The sequence below is a fragment of the Castor canadensis genome, chromosome 18 (genome assembly GCF_047511655.1).
Source record: "Castor canadensis chromosome 18, mCasCan1.hap1v2, whole genome shotgun sequence".
Lineage (NCBI taxonomy): Eukaryota > Metazoa > Chordata > Mammalia > Rodentia > Castoridae > Castor > Castor canadensis.
In genome coordinates, this window is record NC_133403.1 from 41,252,249 (window position 1) to 41,276,004 (window position 23,756).

The following is a 23,756-nucleotide window of genomic DNA, read 5'->3' on the forward strand; positions in this document are numbered from 1 at the left end:
GCGAGCTGAGCTGAGCCGAGAGGGAAGCGGGCCGGGCCGGCTGGAGCGCTCTGAGCTGCGGCGCCGCCGTGCCCCGCGCCTCAGCGGCCGCTGCTACCCGCGCGCGCCGGCCCGGCTCGCATTCCCTCAGTGGCGGCGGCGGGCGGCGCCTCCTCAGGCCGCACGGGGGAGCGGCGGCGGCGGCGGCGGCGGCGGGGGCGCGTCTTTGCCCGAGTCGGGCCGGCCGCCGCCTTCGCCGGAAGAGCCCGCTCAGACTCGGGCAGCCCTCGGGCCCCGCGCCTGGCCGCCGTCGCGGCGGCATCAGTGGAAAACGAAGTTCCCCGGGAGTCAGACGACGAGGCGGGGAACAAACTGCGGTAAGAACTCGGAGGACGAGCGCAGGCCCGTCCTGGCCTCCACGTGGGCACCGGGGCCCGCGTCCCACCCCACGGACCCACGGGACCCTCGGGGCCAAGTGTGGTGTGAGGGTGGAAGGAAAACGCTAACCGTGTAGGCTGAGCAAGGGCAGACCTGTTGCGGTGGCCCGCCAGTCCCCTGCAAGGGCGAGGGCGAGTCCAAACCCCGAGGCCCGAGCCGTGCCCTTGAACAGCCGGGGTCGCGGGACACGAGGCCGCCATCTCCTCCGCACAGGACGTGACCCCGGCTCCTCCCGAGGGCCCCAAAACACCCTCTGGAGCACGTGGGGTCCCCGCCCTGGCAGCAGTCGGCACCGAGTTCCCGGACGCCGAGGACACCGTCCACCGGCGTTCGCGCGACTGCACGCAAACCAGGTCACCCCAAAGAACCCGCGTGGCGGTAGCGCTCGCCAGCAGCGTGAGCACAGCAGGCCACGGCGTTCACCCACGAGTTTTATTGTACGCCCACGTGCAAGAGTGACGGCGAGGTCCCTGCGCTCTCACGGCGCTCACAGCCGACCTGAAACCCGCACCTCGCGGCTGGACGCACCGCAGGGCACCCGCCTCCGCCCCCAGCAGCGGCGCGTGAGGCCGCTTCACGCAGGTCACGGCCGCCAGCCACGGCCACGGCACGGCACGGCACGCAGAGCGCGGCGGCGCAGACTGATGGCTGTCCTGAAATCAAGGACAAATGTGACAGCCACGCTTAGAGACGTCACGCAGGTCCCAGCTCCGCGGTTGGAGTTTAACTCATCACCAGGCCACCATAGCGCTCTTGGCACGGCAAGAAATTTCCAGCAAAACGTGTGCAGTATTTTCAGTTTAATCAGACCTGCAAATCTCAACTATACACGATCCACTCAGGACAGACAAACATGTTTCCTTTACGATCCCTAAGGGGCTCCAGGTGTACTTACTTTTAAGATCCTTAAAGACTTGTAGCACATTAGAATTTAGTGAAGCTGGGTGCCCGTAATCCTAGCTACTCAGATCAGGAGGACCGTGACTTAAAGCCAGCCCAGGGAAATACTTCGAGACCCTAGGAGAAAAAAACCATCCCAAAAAAAAGGGCTGGTGGCGTGGCTCAAGGTGCAGGCCCTGAGTTCAAACCCCAGTACTGGAAAAAAAAAAAAAAAAAGCAAAAACTGCTGTTGAGACATCTAAAAATTAAACTGAGGAAAATGTCTAATTTTACCACAAACATAGGTACAGGGTTCAGAATTCAAATAGCACTCAACAAAACAGCTGGCTTTGGGGGGGCGGTTTAAACATCCAACTCAAAATCTCTGTATAAAAGTAATTGCCAATACAGGCATTTCACGTGCTCCTGCTTCACAGGCCATCCCCTTGAGAGGTCTACTCATCCAACATCTGAAGAAAAAATTTTTATTAAACTGGCAATAAACTTTTAGAAAAACAGCCTATGTTTCTATCAAATAATTCCCAAATCACCAATTAAGATCAAAGTGCTTTCTGAACTTACATTTAACAGGTTACCATTTCAAAATAAATTTAGCCCAAAACAACAACAAAAAGATCTCACCAGAGGGAAACTTATTTAAACTCCCAAGTTTTTATGCCGAACAGACAGACCTTAGACCACCTAACAGAAAGTATCAACCCAATGTGGTTTTTAGGTCAACTGGAACAAAATCCTCCGTTTGAAAACAAAATCACTATCTCAAAAGCCTAGTAACTCATAATGAATCCAAAACGTACTGTTTATTGCACTTACTAAGCACCAGGCACTTGGCATAATCTCCCTTAATAAAGGAATCTTATCCTTTGGTCTTATCACAGCTGAGAAAAGCAGACCTGTGCCACGGTGTGACCAGGACTACGTGGCTCCAAATCTCCCCTCTGTGGTCCCCTGCCCAGCCGTGCGCTGCCCTGGTATGGCTGCTTTGGCTTCAGTGCTATTGCTTCAGCAGGAGAAGCCCCTAAGAGAGATGCTGTGTAAGGGGAAGGACAGAGCAGGTGTAGGTGGAGAGTTCACTTCCATTTGCATTTTAAAAGGAACTTCCACAGGTGGGAGATTCACTTGGGTTTTTTACTAGCTGCAGCATAGCCCAGCACAAGAACAGTTTACCTCTCTGGGGTAGTGAATGCTCGTTAAGATTGCTACCTTTCCCAATTTTAGGTTGAGTTGCTTTTCAGTCAAGTGTTCGTAAGATAAGCACTACCAAAGGGAAGAGCTGGAAGAATTTTCCTTGGTTTCCCCTTCACAGCTATAAAGAAAAAAAGAATAGTTTTTCTTTTTTAAATAAGTAACTGATAGTTCCAATCTAGTAATCAAAGCATATGCTTTCCGAAAGGCACAGAAGATGTGTTGATGGAGCTTAATACCTTTTTTGGAATAAGCCAATTATAGGCTACGAAGAAGATAACTCCTTGGCAAGATAAAACTTTTCTTTTGAAATGGCAATTTCCTTATTAAGAATATACTAGACTTTACAATAAAATTAGGGAACAAAGAAATGTCTAACCATGTTCAAATTAGTTTTGAATGTCACAAACAGGAGCACATAAAGGAAATGCCACCAGTAAACTCAATCTCTTCACAAGGTCAGATACAAACTGTAAGGGAGTTTCATTAAATAAACTTCACTGTAAGTAGGAGATATTTTTAAGGGCTAGGAAAAAAGTCAAGGATAAAGGCACTTGATTCTATTGATAATTCTGAAATTAATTCTGGTTAGCTAAGTCTTCAACTGGTTGTAGAAGGTGTGTGCAAAAGTTCAGTTTTGTCCCAACGATTCTCTTCCTGGCTGAGAATTACCCCAAGGGCCCCCAGGCCTGGAAATCAGCCAGATGAAGCTTTGGTGAAAGGTGTTCAAAGATCACCTGAGAACTTGCTGGAAGGTATATACAAACTCTTAATGGAATGACTCGGGTTGGTTTGGTTCATTGTAATTACATATTAAGAGTCACATAAGGGAAAAAACCTCAAAAGCAAATCAAAATTTAAAACCTGAGCATTGTGAATGGGAATCGGTTCTGAGGAATTATATGAGTCTGTTTATCAATGTGTGCCAACCTCCAATATCTAGGCACTGGGGTCTGACTGGCCACCAAAAAGTGGGTGGGGTGAGCAGCAGGAATCTCCCCAACAATCCCAACACAGACCTGCTACAGTACTTAATGATCCTTGATCAGAGCAGCACTTCCTGCCCACACACAGCTCTAACAGTCAGGAGGTACTGCTCAGGCAGTGGGCCACAGCCCCTTCGCCAGGGCAAGGCCTCAGACTCTAAATACATTCCCTGTCCATTAACAGGCAGAATACATTGTTCTGACCTAAAACCTAGTGTTACTTACAGCACCTATGATGCAAGTACTTATTTTTCATTTTGGCAAGGGTGGAGGAGGTGGGTCAGGGTTAGGAGGGTGAAAATGTTTGGATGTCAACTTTAACTGGTGGTTGAAGCCAGGCACCTGAAGGAAACCAGGGCTTCTTTGGTTTCTCAGTGGCTGTGTGGCATTAATGCTTCGTCCATCCACTTGGTGTCCAGAGTGGGACACAAGTTACACTCAGAACGATGACAGAGAGCTACAGCTCTCCAGTTGTTTTTTTGAAAGTACTACATATAAAATTAAATGAAAGAATTATATCTCATTTTTTTTCTTTCCTTATAAACAATGCAGTTGTAGGGAAATGAGTTATATTGATGCAGCTTTCAAAACTCTCCAGTAGTCCATTATCACTATTCTGATTGCATTATGTTTTTAAAACCTCTAGGGAACTGAAATCCAACGTACGCTATAATTTAATAGTTAGCATGTATTAGTCTATCATTATGGAAGCACTTATTTTTAAAAATGAGTTCTATTTACAACATAGAATAAGTTTATAAAACTGGTGTGCAAAGTTCATCGTAAAAGGATAACACTATTTCTTTAAACAAACTGCCTCCCTGTTTACTTCTCCTTATTCTGAATATAAATTGATGACATATACTATTTAAAAATAATGTTTTTTAAATAGTAAAATATACAAGAGATTCCTGAGCATAACAAAAATTTCTTGAAAATATGTGGCCATTTGAAGTATAAAATAGCTAGTGTAAGAATAGCATGATTGTAAAACTACTGTTAAAGGCTTATAAACAGTACAAAACAGCTTGCTTTTCTGAGTGCATAATTATACATTAGTGCAAACAAAATGTCTCAAATTTAATGGCTACAAATCTCAAAGATTTGCAGAGGTGCGCAAAACATGGAACTTCTTCAGCGTCATGCGGACGGAGCCCAGCTCTCGGTTAATCTTTTCCAAACGATCTTCCAAGGCTTCCTAGGTAAAAATAATGGGAAGGGGTAATGAGAATTCCACATCAAGTTCATTGGTTTTCTGATTCTATAATTACCAACAAACTGATCTTTTGCTTTCTACACAAGTCTTCCTTCCTTCTTCCTTCCCTCCCTTCCTGGAATTGAACTGGGCCTTACTCATGTAAGTCAAGAGCTCCACCAATTGAGCTCCACCCATAGCTGTTATTTCTTTTAAACTCAACAATGTGAATCAGCTTCTCAACTCTTCAAAGTTATTACTATATTTTAAAATATTCTTGTGTTTTTTGGGGTTTTTTTTGGTATTGGGCTTTGAAGTCAAGGTTTCGTACTTGCTAGGTTGGCGCTCTACCACTTGAGCTGCTCCTCCAGTCCTTTACTGAGTTGTGTATTCTTGACATAAGGTCTCACTTTTTTCCTGGACTGGCCTCAACCCTCGATCTTCCTGATCTCTGCCTCCTGACTAGCTAAGATTACAGTTGTGAGACACCAGATACCAGTGTATGACTTTAAAATTTTCTTTTAAGTTGTTGTGCTGGGTGGGGGTACATTGTGTAATTTACAAAAGTTCTTACAATATAGCAAACATATCATATTTGAATTCACCCTTCTCCTTTTCCTCCTCCTCCCTAAAATTTTCTTAATGTTTGGCAAATTCAGTATATGGAAATTCTAGCTGGGCATAGTGAATTACACCTATAATCTCAGCTAAAAGAGAGGAATATAGGATCACAGTCCAAGGCTGGCCCTGGGCAAAAACTTGAGAACCTATCCAAAAGATAACTAAAGTAAAAAAAAGGTCCGGGGCATGGCTCTGACAGTAGATTGCCTCCTTAGAAAGTGTGAAGCCCTGAGTTCAACGCCCCCCTCCCCTGCCAAAAGTAAATTCTAGAAATAGCAAAACAACCAACTGAAGGGGATGAGTCTTTGACTGAAGAGCTAAACGCAGTCCAAGAGTCAAGAAAGCACTCAACACAATTGATCAGAAGAAAGGGACACATGCATCAGGCTGTATCCTGTTCATACATATATCACACAACTTTTCTTCTGATGAAAATTTCTAAGCTAAAAAAGAAAAAAAGGACGGGGGGGGGGGGGGGAGGTGTGCTCAAGTGGTAGAGTGCCTGCCTAGCAAGTGCAAGGCCCTAAGTTCAAACTCCAGTATCTCAAAAAGGAAAAAACACTAGAGGAGACTTCTCACAAAAAAAAAGATTTTCACAATTACAATGAATAACACTAGTACCATTACTAATTACTAATTACTAGTTATTAGTACCATTAGTATCATTTTTAGATACTTTGCCTCAGTATTGACTCAATGGTAGGTATCCTGAAATAAAACTTAAAATTTTATCTTTGACAACTTTAACTGTAAAATGATTGTTATAGAATATTTTGAAGATAAGCAAAAAGAAATAATCATTATTCCCCGTTCCTATTTCCCCTTTTTTAAAAAGAACAATAAAAACAAAATCAAATTATATTTTAGGCTTGTGTGATGTCTTACACCTATAAATCCCAGCTACTTGGACTGCAGTTTAAAGCCGGCCTGGACAAAAAGTTAGCCAGGTCCCATCTCAATCAATAAGCCAGGCATGGTGGTCTGTGATCCCAGTGAGGATCATGGTCCAGAGCCAAGCAAAAACATGAGACAGTACCTGAAGAATAAGTAAAGCAAAGAGGATGTGGGGTGTGATTCAAGTGGGTAGGTTCTCGGAGGTACTGTTTTGAGATGGGGTCTTGCTGTGTAGCTCAGGTTCTTCTCAAACTCAGTCCTCCTGCCTCATCTCCCCACTGTTGGGATTACAGACATGCACACTACCACAACTCAGCTGGGAATTACTTTTTAAAAATACCTGCTAGTTGGGTACTGTTGGCTCACACCTGTAATCCTAGTTACTTGGATGGCTGAGACCAGGAGGATCAAGATTCTAGGCCAGCCTGGGCAAATAGTTCTCACGACCCCCATCTCCAAAATATCGGAGCAAAATGGACTAGAGGTGTGGCTCAAGTGGTAGAGCACCTGCTTTCCAAGTACAAAGCCGAGTTCAAACCCCAGCCACACAAAAAATTTAAAATTTTTAAAGATGATGCCTTGTTTAAGTGTGTATCTTTCTTATTCAACAGTGAGGCTGAACCTTTTTATTTATTCATTGGTGTTAGGAAGCAAACTCAGGGCCTCATGCATGCTAGGCAAATGCTCTAACACTGTGCTATACCCTCAGCTTGAGGCTGAACATTTTGGATCTTCTTTTTGCTCGGCTCGGTTTTACTTTTTCACTTATAAATTACATATGATTATCCCTAGTCTCTTTTTTTCTGCCATGTTTTCTCCAAAGATTGAAGCAACACTGATATATATGAATAGAAATTACTGTCCTTTAAAAAGTCTTATAAGAGCTAGAAAAGAGTTTCATGTGTTAAATCTTATAAATTATTCAATTAAACAATTTCAGGCTGGGCATCAATGACTCACACCTAGAATCCTAGTTACTCAGGAGGCAGAGATCGAGGATCTCAGCTCAAAGCCAACCCAGGTAAAAAGTTGACAAAACCCTATCTCGAAAATACCCATCACAAAAAGGGCTGGAGGAGAGGCTCAAGGTGAAGGCCCTGAGTTCAAGCCCCACTACACCAAAAAAAATAAATAAATGGGAAAAAATTCAGAACAAAGACAATACAAAGACTTAAAGTCACAGAAAAAGGAAGGTAGGATACAGGTCCTGAAAGAGCTCTCTGCGATTTTCTTGGATCGTTCTGATACTACAGTATGAAAATGAACTTTAGCTGAAGTTAAGACACTGAAAATCCTGAAGAAATGTATTTGCTGTTATGTTTAAAATGTTACTAAAACAGCAGATTTAAAATGTCCTATGGTTGGGTGCATTTTAATTCTTTTTGAAAAGGTACTAAAAGAAATGCACGCAGGCCATATCACCTGCGCCACCTCCTGCTCAGTTCTGGAACTGCATCTCTCTCTAGTGTGGGGATTTGTTGTTTCTAATCTCTACAGCCATTCCAGTTACAAAGTACAACTGTTTCACAACAGTTAGTTGTACTAAATGGAAAGGGTACAGAAATAAATGTCAGATGAGGGAGGTGATTAACTTAACAATGTTCAGATCTCACACACACACACACACACAAACACACTGGTAGTTTACTCAGAATATAATGACATGAACATCGTTTTCTTGAGGTCTAAAGATAAAATCAGTTTTTATTCCTGAAAGCTAGCATGCAGTTATCAAATAACTCGCCAAACACTTCGTGTAAAGCTGAAAGTTTTGGCCTCTGCTTCAGTATGCCATGGCTCTAAGAACTCTTGTCAATCAGTGGAGCACTGACCCAGTGAGCTTCTATAGTGATTCAGGCTAAGCTGTTTCACCTGGTTTAATCGTGTCTGTAATGTGATTCTTCCTCCAGGAGAAGGCATTCGGCTTAGTGCTGCCTCAATCTGTTAACACAAGAAAATTTTCAAATAAAAACAAAAACATTCTAATCATTGGAAGGGAGGCTTATGACACAGAAATGGAAAGAAAAGATTTCAGACTAGCATTTTCTTATCCATTTTAACTTAATGTAAGATGGTACCCGGTTAACTCCCTGAACAGCTTTGATTCAATAATTCCCTTTTGACTATTCCCTAGACATAAGCATTAAGTTCAGAAAAAGATTTTTAAAATATTTTTGTTTGTTTTACCTGGTCCTTTTCTTTTGTAAGTTCATCAAAAAATCGTTCCGTTTCAGCTAGGGTCCTAATTTTTGCTGTATATTCAAAATCATTACCCTGTGGTGTTACTGAAACAGGCTTACACTGTTCATAGCTAACTGATTTATTCTTCTCCCAGGCTGGTCTCACAGACACTTTCTTCACTCCATTTGGCAAGGGTTCTGAGCAAGAGTTATGATTAACATGGTCATCGTTGGCTTTTTCTGAATATTTTTTTTCTGTCAGAGAAGAAAGAAATTTCTTATATTTCTTTTCAATTTATTCCAATAGACTGTATACATATTAAATATGTTGCTCAACTTCACCTTCTTGAAATACTTGGTATGTGTCCAAAAAGTAATGAGCAAAGATATAAAAACAAATCATATTTACTCAGGGCTTTTTCTCTAAAGAATCTAAAAGCTTTGCCCCTCACAACTTTCCTAATGATTGTAAGTAAACTTTATGTAAATGTAGTTGAACTTTAAATAAGAAAAAAAAAAAAAAAAAACCCGAAGCCTAAAAACTGAATGACTCATCACGTATAATGGATATACACTAACACTAAACAGTTAACATTGTGAGGGCCTGCCCAAGTAATTTTATGTATGTTATCTCTTGTAACTTTATTCCAAACCTAAAATATAAATGGAAAAATTACCCAAAGCCTAAGTTGCTTATAAATATAGAGTATAAAAGTAAATAAAATTACTGAACAACATAGCCCTGGTAATTAAACATTAATGTTTGCCGTAACTCAATTTCCCAACTTTTCACTGAGGAAAACAACGCTGACATAATAATATGAAGCATCATGAATATATCTTTAGAACCTTGAAAGATTCCAGAATCTCAAACAATGAATGACTATAACCATAGCTAATGCTTTTCTTAGGGAAAGATACCTTCTGAGTCATCTAGAGGAAGAAACTGGAGCTGCTTTCTTGGATTGGCTCGTTGTAATGTAGACACAGGAACAGTATCTAAATCATCCAAAAGTATATCAAATCTATTGAATGAAGCAAGTTACTTGTGAGAAAAAAATGTTAACTGATTTTCCCTATCTGCACTAGAAAGATGAGTTGGCATCCAGGGAACTCATGTATTTACATATTCTCTTAAAAGAAAGATGGTCATATATTTTTCTAAAACTGAATTTAATGTCTATTTAATAACACAAAATTATTTTTACATACTAGAGACCTAAAGCACTTACCAAGATATTATGTCATTGGATCTTTTTAACAAGCTTTTGGATTAGAAGGGGAAACGGATGCTCAGTGTGCTTCACAGAGCACCCAAGAGCCTGAGGGAGTGGGTCTAGAGCAAAGAGGCAACTTCCTTTACACCACAGCACACACTGCTGCCCACTCAGAGAGGACCATTGTCTCAGCAGCAGGAAAACTTGCATCTGGTGCCACAGCCATATCTGAGCAGCCCACTTTTTCACCCAGTGTTTCCCTGTATCGTAAATCCTTCAAGACAAGAACTATCACTCTCTATCTTAAAAGCTGAATGGGGTGCTGAGACAGTACTGAAAATCTAGTAGCAAGTTAACATAGTTAAAAAACTGTTTTCATGTTTTATCATACTTTATTACAATATTCACATAAAATATGTATTAAATTCACTGATAACTGAAAAATCAGTGGTAGCTATACATAAGTCAACATTTAAGAAATTAATAATGTATTCTATAATTTTAGAGAACTTACCGAATTGGATTGCTTTCATTTTTGCTAAGTAGATGACTAAATCCTGGGGACAAATTTTCTTTAGGGGATCGCTTTGGACTATAAGCCACAGTCACTGGTGTTAACATAATCTCCCTTTTTGCTGAAAAAGAAAGTAAAGAAGAAATATTCTTTTCCTTCTGCCTATGTTTATTGGCAGAACAGAGACTTTCAGTAGGGAATTTTTTCCTAATTTTAAAAGTAATATAATTTCATCATAAAACTTTGAAAGATAAATAAGAATATACAAACTAAAAACAAAATAACCCATAATCCTAACATCTAGAAGTAGCTAATCCTGATGATGTTTTAGTATACCAGCACTCTGAATCAAAACTGGTTTTTCAAGATTTTAGAAGTCAACTGGAAATAAGATGGAAACCCCAGTGCAGTAGTGAACACTCCCATAACACAGGAAATACAGAATCTCTTCAGCTAGTGTAAAACAACACTGAGGAGCTGGAAGTGTAGCTCGGGTTGTATAGGCCTGAGTTCAAACCCCAATACTGCCAAAATTAAAAAAAAAAAAAAAGCAATAAAGGACACTAAAGACACACAAATTCAATGCTTAAACTTTAAAACAAACACATAACTGCAAAAAAGAAAAGGTGACTGATACAGAGCAACACAGGTCAAATATATAAAAAGGATCTTTTCTTTTTGGACTAGTATGAATTATTTGAATTATGTTTAATTAATGGCTGTCTAATCTCAAGCCTTTTAAGTGGTATTCATTGCAAACAATTTACTGGACACAAAAACGTCTGAGTAATAAACTCAGATTTCTTAAGTTATATTTATCATATCTGTGCAATCAGTTTTCTCACGGAAGGAGACCCTGTGCTCAGGGTCTCATATGGGTTTTATATAGGGACCCTGTGCTTCATTGGTACTCTACTAAGTAATAGGGAGAGCACAAGAGAAACAGGAAACAGACAGTACATGACTCATACTTCACTCCCCAGCCCAAGCTGTAACACATCTGTCTAAGTCTTACTTGGAGTACTGGATTTACGATTTGAAGGTGGTAAAGATGATGATCTCTGTGAGGCAGAATTCTGTCTCTTTTGTCTCTGTTGGGCACATTTCTCTGGGGAACGACTTGCATTGACGGAAGATTCAGTTTGCTGAGGATTCACTAATTCTGTATCAGACAAATGCAAAAGAGAGAAAAGAAAAACTCAAAACAAGCCTGGCTTCAGTTATCTACCTTTATTACAGATGTCACACGGCACAAGGTTCTCCACTGAGTGTACACTCCACTCAGAGCACTTCTTCTCACCATCTAGGTGGTAAAAGTTATTTGTCAGTGTACCATGCTAAGACAAAAAATGCTTGATGAAGGAAAATGTGGGAGTTTACAATGAATTTATAATGAATTCATTCTGGCTTCCTGTTTTACAACTGGCATTCAAGGTGATTTTTCAGAAGAGTTTATTTTTAGAAAGCAGGTTACTATTTATTTACTAGGAGACACTGCTGTGGAGATGCAACACCAAGAAGTCGAGAATGTGACTGGCAGGTCTGAGAGCAAGAAAGCACAGTAGGAAGTAAAAGGAGAGAAAAGTACTATTGAGCTGTACCTTTGAAAAAAATACAGCATTACACATACTTCTCTTTAAACCCCAGTACTGAAAACAAAACAAAAGAGTGGTGCTGGCATGCCCATAATTCTAGCACTTGGGAGGCTGAGACAAGAGAATTGCAAGTTTGACGCCAACCTGGGCTACAATAGTGAGTTTGAGGCTAAGCAAGGATATATGATGAGACTCTATCTCAAAACACCAAAATAAATAAATGTACTTCTCTTCCTCTCTACAGATGTTCAGTAACCAAGAAAGAGAAGTAGGAAAAGTTACTCCTTGCTTTATGAACATCTGTCACAACATTCTAATATTGCAAATGAAATAACTGATGCAAATGTTTTTAAAGTATTTTTAAGAATGTCATGTGTTGGGCACCGGTGGCTCACGCCTATAATCCTAGCTACTCAAGAGGCAGAGATCAGGAGAATCAAGGTTTGAAGCCAACCTGGGGAAAATAGTTCCCAAGACCTTATCTCAAAAATATCCAACACAAAACAGGATGGAGGAGTGGGTCATGGTTCAAGTAGTAAGAGCATATGCCTAGCAAGTGTGAGGCAAGGCCCTGAGTTTTCAAGACCCAGTTAAAAAAAAAAAAAAAAAAAAAGTCATGTAAGCTTTTTTTTAGGGGGCAGTATTTTTTTGGCAGTACTAGGGTTTAAATTCAGGATCTTACACTTGCTAGGCAGATGCTTTACCATTTGAGCCATGCTCCCAATCCTTTTTTTGGTTTTAGTTATTTTTTTAATAGAGTCTTGCATTTATGCCTGGACCATTATCCTCTTATTTATACTGCCTGCTTAGCTGGGATGTTTTATTGGTTGAAATGGGATCTCATGGATTTTTTCCCTGGGCTGGTGCTGTGAGCTGTGTTCCTCCCAATCTTTGCCTCCTAAGTAGCTAGGATAATATGAGCCACCCCACCTGGTCCATGTAAGCCTTTTTAATAATCAGAACATAACATGGAATTTGCGTATAGTATATAAAAGGTACATGTTATGCCAGGACTGTGATAAATTAGGGGATTCAATTATCTATGAAATGGGACTGAAATGATAAGTTTCATAAATTAAACTTCATTGTATTACATGAGAAATTAAATTTTTTTGGTGATAGGATCTCACTAATGCAACCCAGGCTGGCCTTGAACTTGCAATCCTCCTGCCTCAGCTTCCCAAGTCCCTGGATTACAGGTGTGTGACACCACACCTGGTGAGGAATTTAATTTTCAAGAAAGTAATGTAATAGGGAAAGAGAAAATACCGGTAGCTGTCTACATGAAATAAGGCATAAAGGATGGAGGCACTGCTCAAGCTGGAGGCCGTGAAATTAATCCCCATTACCTCCAAAAAAAACCCAAGAAAAACAGAAGTAAAAATACTTACTACTTGAGGTGTCTTCTTTCTCTGTCTGTGTCCCCCAGTTTTTAAATATTCTTTCTTCATCAAGTTCTTTTAAAGCTTTCATGATTGGTGTGTCTGGAATCTCTCTCTGTCCTTTAATCAATAGGCTTGTTGGTGTATTTCCAGGTGAAGAATCCTTTTCTGGAGGAGAATGGTACCTTAAATGATAATAATATCTGTTAAGTGCGATGGATTGAATATCTCTATGTCCCCCACCTGATTAATGAAGAGGCTGAAGTCCCAGTCTGCTGGGATGTTATTTGGAAGCAGGGCCTTTGCAAGGAAATTAGAGTAGAGAGAGGAACTCCCACGATGGGAATAATGTCCTTATAAAAAGAGGAAGAAACAGCACTATCTGTTTCCAATGACAATGACAAGCCATGTGAGGTCTCACTCAGCCAGACACTGGTGGCTCACACCTGCAATCCTCACTCCTTGGGAGGCTGAGATCAGAAGGATCATGGACAAGAAGTTTGCAAGACCCAAAAGCAAGACCCTATCTAACCACAGGGCTGCCCAGCAAGCGGAAAGCCCTGAGTTCAAACGCAGTACCACCATCTCCCCCGCCAAAAAAAACCCCAAAAAACAAAAACCACCCTCTCCAAGACACTATATCCAGTCTCCAGAACTGAAGAAATTAAAGTCTGATGCTCATTACAGCAAACCAAGCTAAGACACACATTTTACTAGGATTGTTAGGGGAATAACAGGAGAGTTGACAATTATCCTCACAATGATATGAATCCTTTACAATGCAAATAATTAAAACTGAACTGCATACAGTAAATCTGTTCTTCCCAATCCTTTTAACATGCTAGCACATACAGAAATATTCTATTTGAGCCAGGTGTGATGGCACACAACTACAGTTCCAGCACTCAGGAGGCAAAGGCGGGATGATTGTAAGGCTAGCTTGTGCTATACAGGGAGAATGTCTCAAAAAGCCAAGGGCTAGGAGTAGAGCTCAGTGGTAGAGTGTTTGCCTAGCATACGCAGTGCCTTGGGTTCAATCTCCAACGCTGAGAAAAAAGGTAAAAGAAAGAATTAGGACCTCAAAATTAAGTAAAGAACCAAAGAGCCAAGGCACAGTGACTCAAACCTATAAGACCAGCACTGAGGAGACTAAGGCAGGAGGATCGTGAGTTCAAGGCCAGCTTAGGCAACATAGCAAGTTAGTAAGACCCTGTAACAAACCACCAGAAAAATAAAAAAAACATAGTTCTTGGGTTGGGAATGTGGCTCAGTGGTAGAGCACTTGCTGGACATGCTCAAGCCCTGGGTTTGATTCCCAGCTCGGTAACAAACAACAACGAAAAACTCGAAATGGCTTTTTGTATCTTTTTTGAACATTTAAAGGCAAGTGAAGGCCGGGCACTGGTGTCTCACACCTGTAATCCTACCTACTCAGGAGGCAGAGATCAGGAGATTCGAGGTTTGAAGCCAGCACAGGCAGATACTTGGTGAGACCCTGTCTTGAAAAAAAACCCATCACAAAAAAGGGGCTGGTGGAATGGCTCAAGGTGCAGGCCCTGATTTCAAAGCCTAGTACCACAAAAAAACAAACAAATAGATAAATAAATAAATAAAGGCAACTGAATCTCTAAGAAAATCTAACATTTCTAAGTAAGACTCTCTGGCAGTTACCTTACCCAGGAACATGGGTTTCCTCCAGCTGGTTATTCACCTTCTTGTCCTGGATGTCCAGAGGCTGGCCAGTAAAGATGGAATACTCTGCACCTGGTATCAGCCACTTCCGCCTGCTGACATCTGAGGTTGCTAGCGTGCTATTAGAATGAGAAATGTTCCAATGTGTTGTAAGGCTCGCACTTCAATTTAGACAGCAAACGCACGTTAAAACAACCTGCTTTTAAGTAGTATTTACCTATCTGCACAGTGACTTAAAAACTATAAGGAGGCATGGCTCAAGCAGTAGAGAACCTGCCTAGTAAGCACAAAGCCCTGAGTTTAAATCCCAGTACTGCTTAAAAAAAAAAGGAAAACTGCATATAATAATCTATACTTTAAATACGTGAATAGTATTTTAAGTTTTAAGAATCAACTGAACTTCTGAATGTGGCCTAATTACAGTCATGATATTCAGGTACTCACAGCTTGCCACAGCCCTCCAGCATACTCCACACCTTTATTACCCCTGCAGCAGCTCAGGTAAGGAGATGAAGAAGGGCTGCCCTTTGTGTTCCTTCAGACCATTGCTGAAGAAGCCAGCAGAATGTTCTGCAAAAGCAGAAGCTACCGCATTGTCTGGCACAGCAGACACAAGGGCAGCTGCTTCTGAACGCCTGGAAAGTGCTGTCCAGACTAACAAGTCAATTTAAAATGCTTATCTTAACTGACTTCAAGTCACATGTATGTGCCATCAGCACAGTGCTATACTGCCACTCCTCTAGGTTTCTATGGAAACACTGCTCACCCCATCACATTAGACTTTGAACCTGTCTCATCTTCTCTATAGATACACTGCTGTTGTGAGAACAGACAACTTCAGGAGCTGTCCTTGACTTCTGTCCAATAACATGAATCCTCAGTTGTCCACCCTGGAAGATACATCTGGACTCTGTCGTCAGCAGAGACCACAGCCTCTTCCTCTCTGCTCCCTTTCACAGCCAGACTTAAAGAGTTGCCTCTCATCTATTTTCACTTCAACTCTGTCACTCTTTTGTCAAAAAGGTTCAAACCTGAAATCCTAGCTACTCAGGAGGCAGAGATCAGGAGGATCACAGTTTGTGGTCAGCCTGAGAAAATAGTTCCTGAGACCCTATCTTGAAAAAAATCCATCACAAAAAAGGAAAAAATGGGTTTTTTTGAGGTTCCAGAGACTAAACCCAGGTCCTCATGCATGCTAAGTACACTGAGGTACATCTCCAACCCTTCTTCTTCAGTTTTTAAAATTAAGAAGTATTTCAAACACGATGCCACTTTTCCTACCCAACACTATGTTTGTGATGTATTCATGTTAATATGTATAGCTTTATCATTTAATAATCTATCCACAATATGAACACAAACTATCCTTTCTCCTGGTGATGCATATTTAGTTTCTAATATGTTCAACAATGGCACAATTAACATATGTAAGAATTTACCTAAAGTTGGTATCTAAAAACAGAACTGTGGAGTTTTGGGTGTACCCATAGTCTTCAGTCATTCTGGCTATTGCCAAATCACTCTCCAGACAGGTTGAGCCAACCCCAGTCAATATGAGTTCCTATTTCTTTACATCTTTGCCAAACTTTGGAATGATCAGATTTTAAGTTTGGCCTGCGTAGTGGTTTGAAAGATATTGTTATTGTTTTTGTTGTTGTTTTGTGGTACTGGGGACTGAACCCAAGGCCATGCACTCGCTAGGCAAGTGCTCTTGAGCCAGACCCCATAGTTGTTCTACACTCTCCCTTTCTTGACAACCAATTCCCAACCACATTCTGTGGTCTCTGCACCTCCCCTCGTGGTGCACTGCCAATCTAGTCTCCTTGCTCCCCCTCTCTCCTTCTCCACATTTTCCTCACGGTAGGAGTGTTTAAAAGTCAGACAACATGTTTTTACCATACAAAGCTTCCAAAAGGTTTCTCGATGGGTTTAAAGTAAACTCCCAGCTCCTGACTCTGACTTCTAAGCCATATGACCAATCTATGATTTCACCTAGGGCTACTTTTATTCTTGCTGTAACTATGCAAGTCACACTAGCTCCTCAGTTCTTCAAACATGCTAAGCCCTTACTTAGCAAGGATGATTATTCTGCCTAGACCATCCCAATGGACCACCCCTCCATATCTTTTGCTCCAACAACTCCACACCATTTACTTATCTGCTTACATGTCATCCCCACACACAAAAAGTCCTCTACAGCTGACAATCTTAGGCTCCTTTTGTTCTCTCTCAAATACTCAATTTCAGTTTTTTACCTCATTTTTCCTTTTTTTTTTGATTTGGAAGTACTAGGATTTGAACTCAGGGCCTTGTATTTGCCAAGCAGAAGCAAACACTCTACCACATGACCACAGCTCTTTTTGCTTTTGTTATTTTCCAAATAGAGTTTTGCATTTATGCCCAGGTGAGCTGGGGCCAAGAGTCTCCTTATTTACACTTTCTGTCCACATGCCATGTGCCCACTTTATTAGTTGAAACGTGGTTTTGCTAACTTTTTGCCTGGGCTGGCCTCTAACTGCAATCCTCCTAATCTCTGCCTCCTGAGAAGCTAGGATTACCAGCACGAGCCACAACATCAGGCATAATACTTCCTTTAAATAAAAGAACTATATTCTACTAGGATTGATTAATTAAAGATCTAGGAAGTTTCTCATATAACAAACTTAAAAGGGTGGTATCACAATTAAAAATTTCTGATAAACATCAATATTATGAAGTAATAATCTCATTAGTACTATTTGTACTGTCATAAAACCACTTTCCAACATAAAAAACCTTTTTTTTTCCTGTAAACATGTTACCAAGATAATGCTCTGAGATTATCCAAAACTAACTGTGAAGAAACTAAAAAAACAAAAAAGAAAAACATACAACCGAATGCAGATGCATCTTCATAGGTCTTTCCAGTAACATAAGAACAGTATGTCTGGAATTTCGGCTCTAAAAGACTTTTTGAGATGTTCTACCCAGTGTCCTTGTTTTCACAGATAATAAAACTAAGCTACCAAGAATGTATGTGATCAGTCTAAGGTTACACAGCTGGACAGTCAACAACAAAATACATTCCCAATTTCCTTATTCTCAACCTGATTTTACCATTTCCTCAACTTTGGCAAATGTCTTTAGATATGAACATGAAGGAGATCCAATAATTCATTTTTTTGTCAAGCAAAATACTTTAATTAGTAAGCTGATCATAAATAAATCCACATTAAAGATTTAACAGAATTATGAAGAGTTTTGTGTTTCTTTTGTAGACTCAATTCATAATATGCATTAGTCAACCTCATTCTCTGTGACAAAAAAAAGAGTTGTCATCCAACAGTGTAGCACAGTTTAAGCAATTCATATTTTGTAGTTACATTTTTATCCAATAATTAATGTTTTAATTCTTCTCTAAGTTCTAGGAGGACATTTGAACTGACTTTCACATGATTTAAGCAAATGCTCTTCTCATCTTAATAGAAGTGCGCACCTACTTCTAGCTGTACAGAGATTAAGTGAAGTAACTTACTTGGCACGTGAGGGTCTCATGGGAGTCTTAGAATTGTGACGAACACTTAGCATATTTTCATGCTCCACTTGCTTCACTTGAGCTTCAAGTTTTGAAATCACTCTGACTCAAAAGCAATGAGACACATTAAGTACATTTCAGCAGGTTTAGGATACAGCTCAGCTTCAAGCTATGCAGATGAGCGTGAGAAAGGATTCCCTATTATGTCTTTTTCATAGCAAAATGCCATCAGCAAGCTTTTAAAAGCCCAACAAAATCAGGGAAAGTGACCAGAAAAGCAAACACATGAGATTCTAGGAAGGAGCACATCATATACTAAAACTAAAGAAAGAAACAAGTGTAGTTAATACAGAAGTAAAACAAGGCTATGTAAATCTGACTACAAATGAAAAGCATGCAGGGTATAAATTCAAGTGAATAGGAAATAAGCTGCGATCATGCTGCACTGTGATCTGCGCGTATGCCAAGTAGAATAGGTCGGAAGCAGCCTTAACTTTGAAAGGCTGTCACAGCTATTAAAAATGACTTTCAGTATCCCACACAACTCAGGTCTACAAGCAACTGGTCTCTGTGCTGTGCTCAGAACAAAGCATACTTCAATTTCACAGCAGTAGATAATCACTCTGGCCAATTAATTGTTCCCAGGATATCTTGGCCTTCTTTCTGCTGTTTTAAATTTTGTGCAAGTCTTCATCTCAATTTTTTTTTTCAATGCTAGGGATGATGCCAAGGGCCTTGCACAGGGCAGGTGAATGCACTACAGCCAAGCTACATCCCAAGCCCTTCATCTCATCTTTTCAACCTGAATCCTTGCCTACCCTGATGCAAGAAAGGCTTGAAAAAGAACAGGCCCAAAAAATCTGATGTGACAAGGAATCTATCACTAGAATGAATGAGAAATGTAGACAGCTTTTCTGTTTGTCTCTGTGAGAAGTCCTTCTGACTACAGTAAAATTTCTAAATTCAGGTCATTAATCCAAATACAAAATAAACAAATAAATAAATAAACCATTCTAAAGCCAGGTTACGGGTTTCTAATCACTTGCAATATTGACCATTTATGATGATGTTCCTACGTAATTAAGCAAATCAGAACATTAACAGAGCATTCAAACCAGGTCTTTAAGAAAGTAGATGAGCCAGGTGCCAGTGGCTCAAGCCTGTAATCCTAGCTACTCAGGAGGCACAGATCAGGATGATTGCAGTTCAAAGCCGGCCAGGGCAAATAGCCCGTGAGACCCTATCTCGAAAAAAATGCATCACAAAAAAGGGCTGGTGGACTGCCTTAAGATGTAGGCCTTGAGTTCAAGCCCCAGTACCACCAAAAAAAAAGTAGATGACCACAAACTTGGAGAAAATTCTATTTTCTTCTGGAGCACAAAACTAATACAATGATTTAGACTGCTTCATTTTTTTTCTTTTTAGGGGGCTAGAGTTTGAACTCAGGGCTTCACACTTGCAAAGCAGACTGTCTACTGCTTGAGCCACGCCTCCACTTCATTTTGCTCTGGTTATTTTGGAGATGCCTGGGGTGGCCTCAAACTGTGATTTCCCCACTATCCACCTCCTGAGTAGCTAGGATTACAGATGTGAGCCACCAGTGTCCAGCTCTAGACTGCTTCTTAAAGCTCCTTCCAGTGGTTAAGTATCATTTAGACTTTACCTATGCTTAGAAATCACATGATGTTTAGAACACACGCCTCTGAGGCTTACCCACTAATATGTTCTTTTTCTCTTTCCCAGTGCTGGGGACCAAACCCAAAGCCTCGCACCTAGGCAAGGGCTCTGCACTAACTACATACCCAGCCCCTACCAATATGCTTTAGTCACTTAAAAATCTCATTGGGCTAAATGCAAATGTATTTCTGTACCAACAGACGATTACAACAAAACTTGTTCTCAAACTACTTAAAAATATTTAGAAGGCTTCTTCTTATCACTCTCAACACAGACACACCAAAGAACAATTAAAGGCATGTGCTATTAACAAGATATTTTACCTTTTCAAGTCAGAAATCTGTGTGTGTGCATCAAGCAATTTGTTCTCAGTTGTGTTTAATGTATCCTATGAAAATAAAGGAAATATTCACATAACTGAAAGGTACTCAGACATTCTTTTACTTAAAACCCATAATATAATACTAACCAAAGGCTAAAGCAGCCAGCTGCAAATTCTACAAGTACTCAGCACGCATGACATCAACTGCAGAGCCAATACAGAAGAGTCAGAGGAAAAATCTGAGCACAATCACCAACCTACACTGTAGTTCTGCATAATAGGTACAGTCCATTATGCAGTGCTTAATTAAAAACAATCCAGGGTTAAGATGGATATACTTTAACTACGAATTTGACTAAAAGCTTAGTAGAATGCTAAGACAAACACCTTCAGTGATGAGAGTTCAGAATCTTTGGCTGTCAAGCTGTGCAAGCTTTTCAACTAACCTTAAATATCCCCAGCCCTGTGTTGTATGCAACAGAATTCTTGGACCCTACTTAAGAGTATTATTGTGGGATTTCACTGAATTCAAATACATACACTCCAAAACAGAACTTTAGGAATTCACACTTAATGAATAAAATCATACAACCCTATTTAAAAAAAAAAGTGCTTTGAAAATTAAAACTTTATTTATTTATTTTGGTGGTACTGGGGTTTGAACTCAAGGCCTTGCACTTGCCAGGCAGGCACTATACAACTGGAGCCACACCCCAGTCCAAAACCTTTCTATTTAAACAGTATTAAATTATTTGAATCTTTATGATACCTTACAATCCTCTGCAAACACTTTCACCTCAACTCATTTCAAATGAGTTGTGAATGCTTGTTAAGTAGCACAGATATTTGAAACTACAGATATTAGCACAGAGAGGATAAGCTCGTGGGCTAGTTCAAATCGCTGCGGGTTGAGGAAGGAGAGAAAGGAGGATGAAGGGTCAGCTCTCTCCATGCCGGCCCAGTGCTTTGCATAAAGATCAGATCAGAAACCATTACTCCTTACCTTTACTCGGCTGTGTTCTTTTCCAAGGGACTCATACTCTTCTAAGAGCTACAATGAAAAGCAAAGAATCGCACCACAAAATTACACATTATAACATAAAATGAGGGATAGTCTACAAAACAACAGTACCCTTCAAAAATGCCAATGTCATGAAAGAGAAAGCTTAACACAGAACTGGAGATTCAGGTAAAGGTAATATGAAAACTCCTAATATTATTTTTCCATACTTCCTTTAAGTTTGAAATTTTTTCAAAAGTATGACAAAATAGTATCAGTGTCCTTGAGTATTTCATAATATTAAGATCTATTTGTGCTGTTCTTTTTAAAAATTGTTACATATTACATTTTGCTAACTTTGTTCTATAGAGTAAAACATACAATGCCAGAAGACTAATACACTTTATTTAAAAACACATGTTTTTAAATGTGTGGGCAGGCATGGTGACACAATGCTGTAATCCCAGCACTCAGGAGGTGGAGGGAAGAGGATCAGTGTGAAGCCATTCTGAGCTACACAGAGCAAGACTGTAGTAAAAACACCCACAACCACAACAGAAATATACATGTCACCTTCTGATTAAAGAAGACAGGTTCCTCACAGAATTTTGTACCCTTCACCCTAAGATCACACTAAATGATCAATGAAGAAATGAAAAAGCAAACAAGAGGTGACAGTAACAGGTAAGAGATTTAAACAAAGTATCTTTAAGAAGATCAAACAGAACCTACTCTGGTAGCTCACACCTATAATCTTAGATACGTGGGAAATAGTTCTTGAGACACTGTCTTCAAATTTCCCAACACAAAACAGGTATGGCAGAGTGTCTCAAGTGGTACAGCACCTGCTGAGGCATGAGGCCCTGAGTTCAAACCCCAATACCACCAAAAAAAAACCCAAAGGATCAAATAGAGACCAAACTGCCTCATCAGGGTAGAAGGTGGAGGGGCAACAACCTCCAGTTCTGAATTAGGAAATGCTGATGCAAAGGGTGACATTTGAGAGGCTACAACTTGGAAATCTGGGTTCTGAGGTGATCAGGGTTGAAGCACAGTGCTGGTCATGGGGAACCTTCCCCTTGGCACCACAGAGGAACTGTTTCCAGAATCACGTCCATGCTAAGTATAGGAAGACACAACACGGTAAGGCTCAGCTGCCTCCAAATTAATCCAAAAACTCAGTGCAACTGCAATCAAGAGCAGAGTTTTGCACAAACATGTGGAAAGATGGTAGTTTTAGATAAAAGAAAACAGAGTCAAGAGTAAGCAAAATAACTTTTATTTTCCTCTTTTCCTGGCACTCACTGTAAACCCAGCTGCATAGGAACCTGTGACAGGAAGACTGCTTAAGCTGATAAAATGAACAGCAGCAACATCGTGTTTGAGAAAACAACATCTCAATAGAAAGGAGCTTAGTGAATTTCTTTAAGTTGTTTTAATGCATTTGTATTCAAGTTTAATAGGTATCCTTTTAAGTAAATTGATAAAATAGTTTTACTTTAATTTAAAACCGTGTTCGATTCATGAGTGAATTCAACTATATTGTAATTGTCCTTTTGCTACAAATTTATGCATTTGAGTTATTTTCATTATTGTGCCACTGAAAAATAAATGGTAATTACTGAAAAAAACTTTTAAAAGACCAGAAGCAAGGTAAAAGGGCCAGGGTTGGAAGAGCGCAGCCTAGCAAATACGAAGCCCTGGGTTTGATCCTACTAAGAGACACACACAGACACACATGCACGTGCACATGCGACAAGGAAAAACTGTACCAAAAAAATCAAAGTTTGTTATAAAATGCTACTATTCAATATAGTATGGTTTCAATTCAAGAACAACAGCAGCAACAAAATCAGACCTATGAAACTGCCCCAAAACGGACTTACATGGCAATGAACCATATCACAGAAGTGGCATTAAAAGTCAGAAAGGGAAGAATGAGCTATTAACAAACAGTTACTCATCTGGAGAGAAAAAAAGCTCAATTCCCACCTCACACCATATGCAAGACACCATTCTGGGTAGATCTAAGAACTGGATGTATTAAGTAATTCTTCATAATGTGGAGTAATTTTCTGATCTTTGGGTGAAGAAAGATTTTGCAAAAAAAGCAAAAAGAGGCCAAACCATAAGTGAGAAAAGACCATGTTTTGGACACAAAATTCAAAATGTGAGGGCAGGAGATACAGCTCCATGTAAGAGCACCCGCCTAATATGCCTGAGACACTGGGTTCTATTCCCAGTACCACAAAAAAAAGCAAAACAAAACTTGTACCCCATAAAATTATCACAGAATAAAAAAGCAAGCTACAGTGAAGAGAATATAACAATACATATACCATTTCACATTAATCACACTGGCAAAAAATTAAGAGGTTTGACAATACAGAACATTAAAAATAAGCTAGAAAATAAGAATTCATAGCTGACATGATTGGGGCAGAGATTGGAAAGACTACAGCAAT

The 23,756-nt window shown here is 40.2% G+C and overlaps 1 protein-coding gene across 16 annotated transcripts in view; it reads right to left on the reverse strand.

Annotated features, from left to right (window-relative positions):
• Positions 1 to 4,113: 4,113 nt before the first annotated feature.
• Positions 4,114 to 23,756, reverse strand: part of Mphosph9 (M-phase phosphoprotein 9) — a 49,185-nt gene continuing 29,542 nt past the window's right edge. For 13 of the 16 annotated variants that reach the window (XM_074061342.1, XM_074061340.1, XM_074061344.1 and 10 more), the window contains 11 exons: positions 21,295 to 21,342; positions 20,293 to 20,357; positions 18,293 to 18,394; positions 14,763 to 14,897; positions 13,096 to 13,271; positions 11,125 to 11,271; positions 10,110 to 10,230; positions 9,300 to 9,403; positions 8,386 to 8,633; positions 8,071 to 8,139; positions 4,114 to 4,686 (listed from right to left, as the gene is read on the reverse strand). In XM_074061342.1, the coding sequence (XP_073917443.1) occupies positions 4,585 to 4,686; positions 8,071 to 8,139; positions 8,386 to 8,633; positions 9,300 to 9,403; positions 10,110 to 10,230; positions 11,125 to 11,271; positions 13,096 to 13,271; positions 14,763 to 14,897; positions 18,293 to 18,394; positions 20,293 to 20,357; positions 21,295 to 21,342 (1,317 nt within the window). In that variant the 3' untranslated portion in view covers positions 4,114 to 4,584. Of the gene's footprint in view, positions 4,687 to 8,011; positions 8,140 to 8,385; positions 8,634 to 9,299; positions 9,404 to 10,109; positions 10,231 to 11,124; positions 11,272 to 13,095; positions 13,272 to 14,762; positions 14,898 to 18,292; positions 18,395 to 20,292; positions 20,358 to 21,294; positions 21,343 to 23,756 lie in introns of those variants that run through there. The other 3 variants (XR_012443570.1, XM_074061345.1, XM_074061346.1) reach the window with 3 other exon arrangements.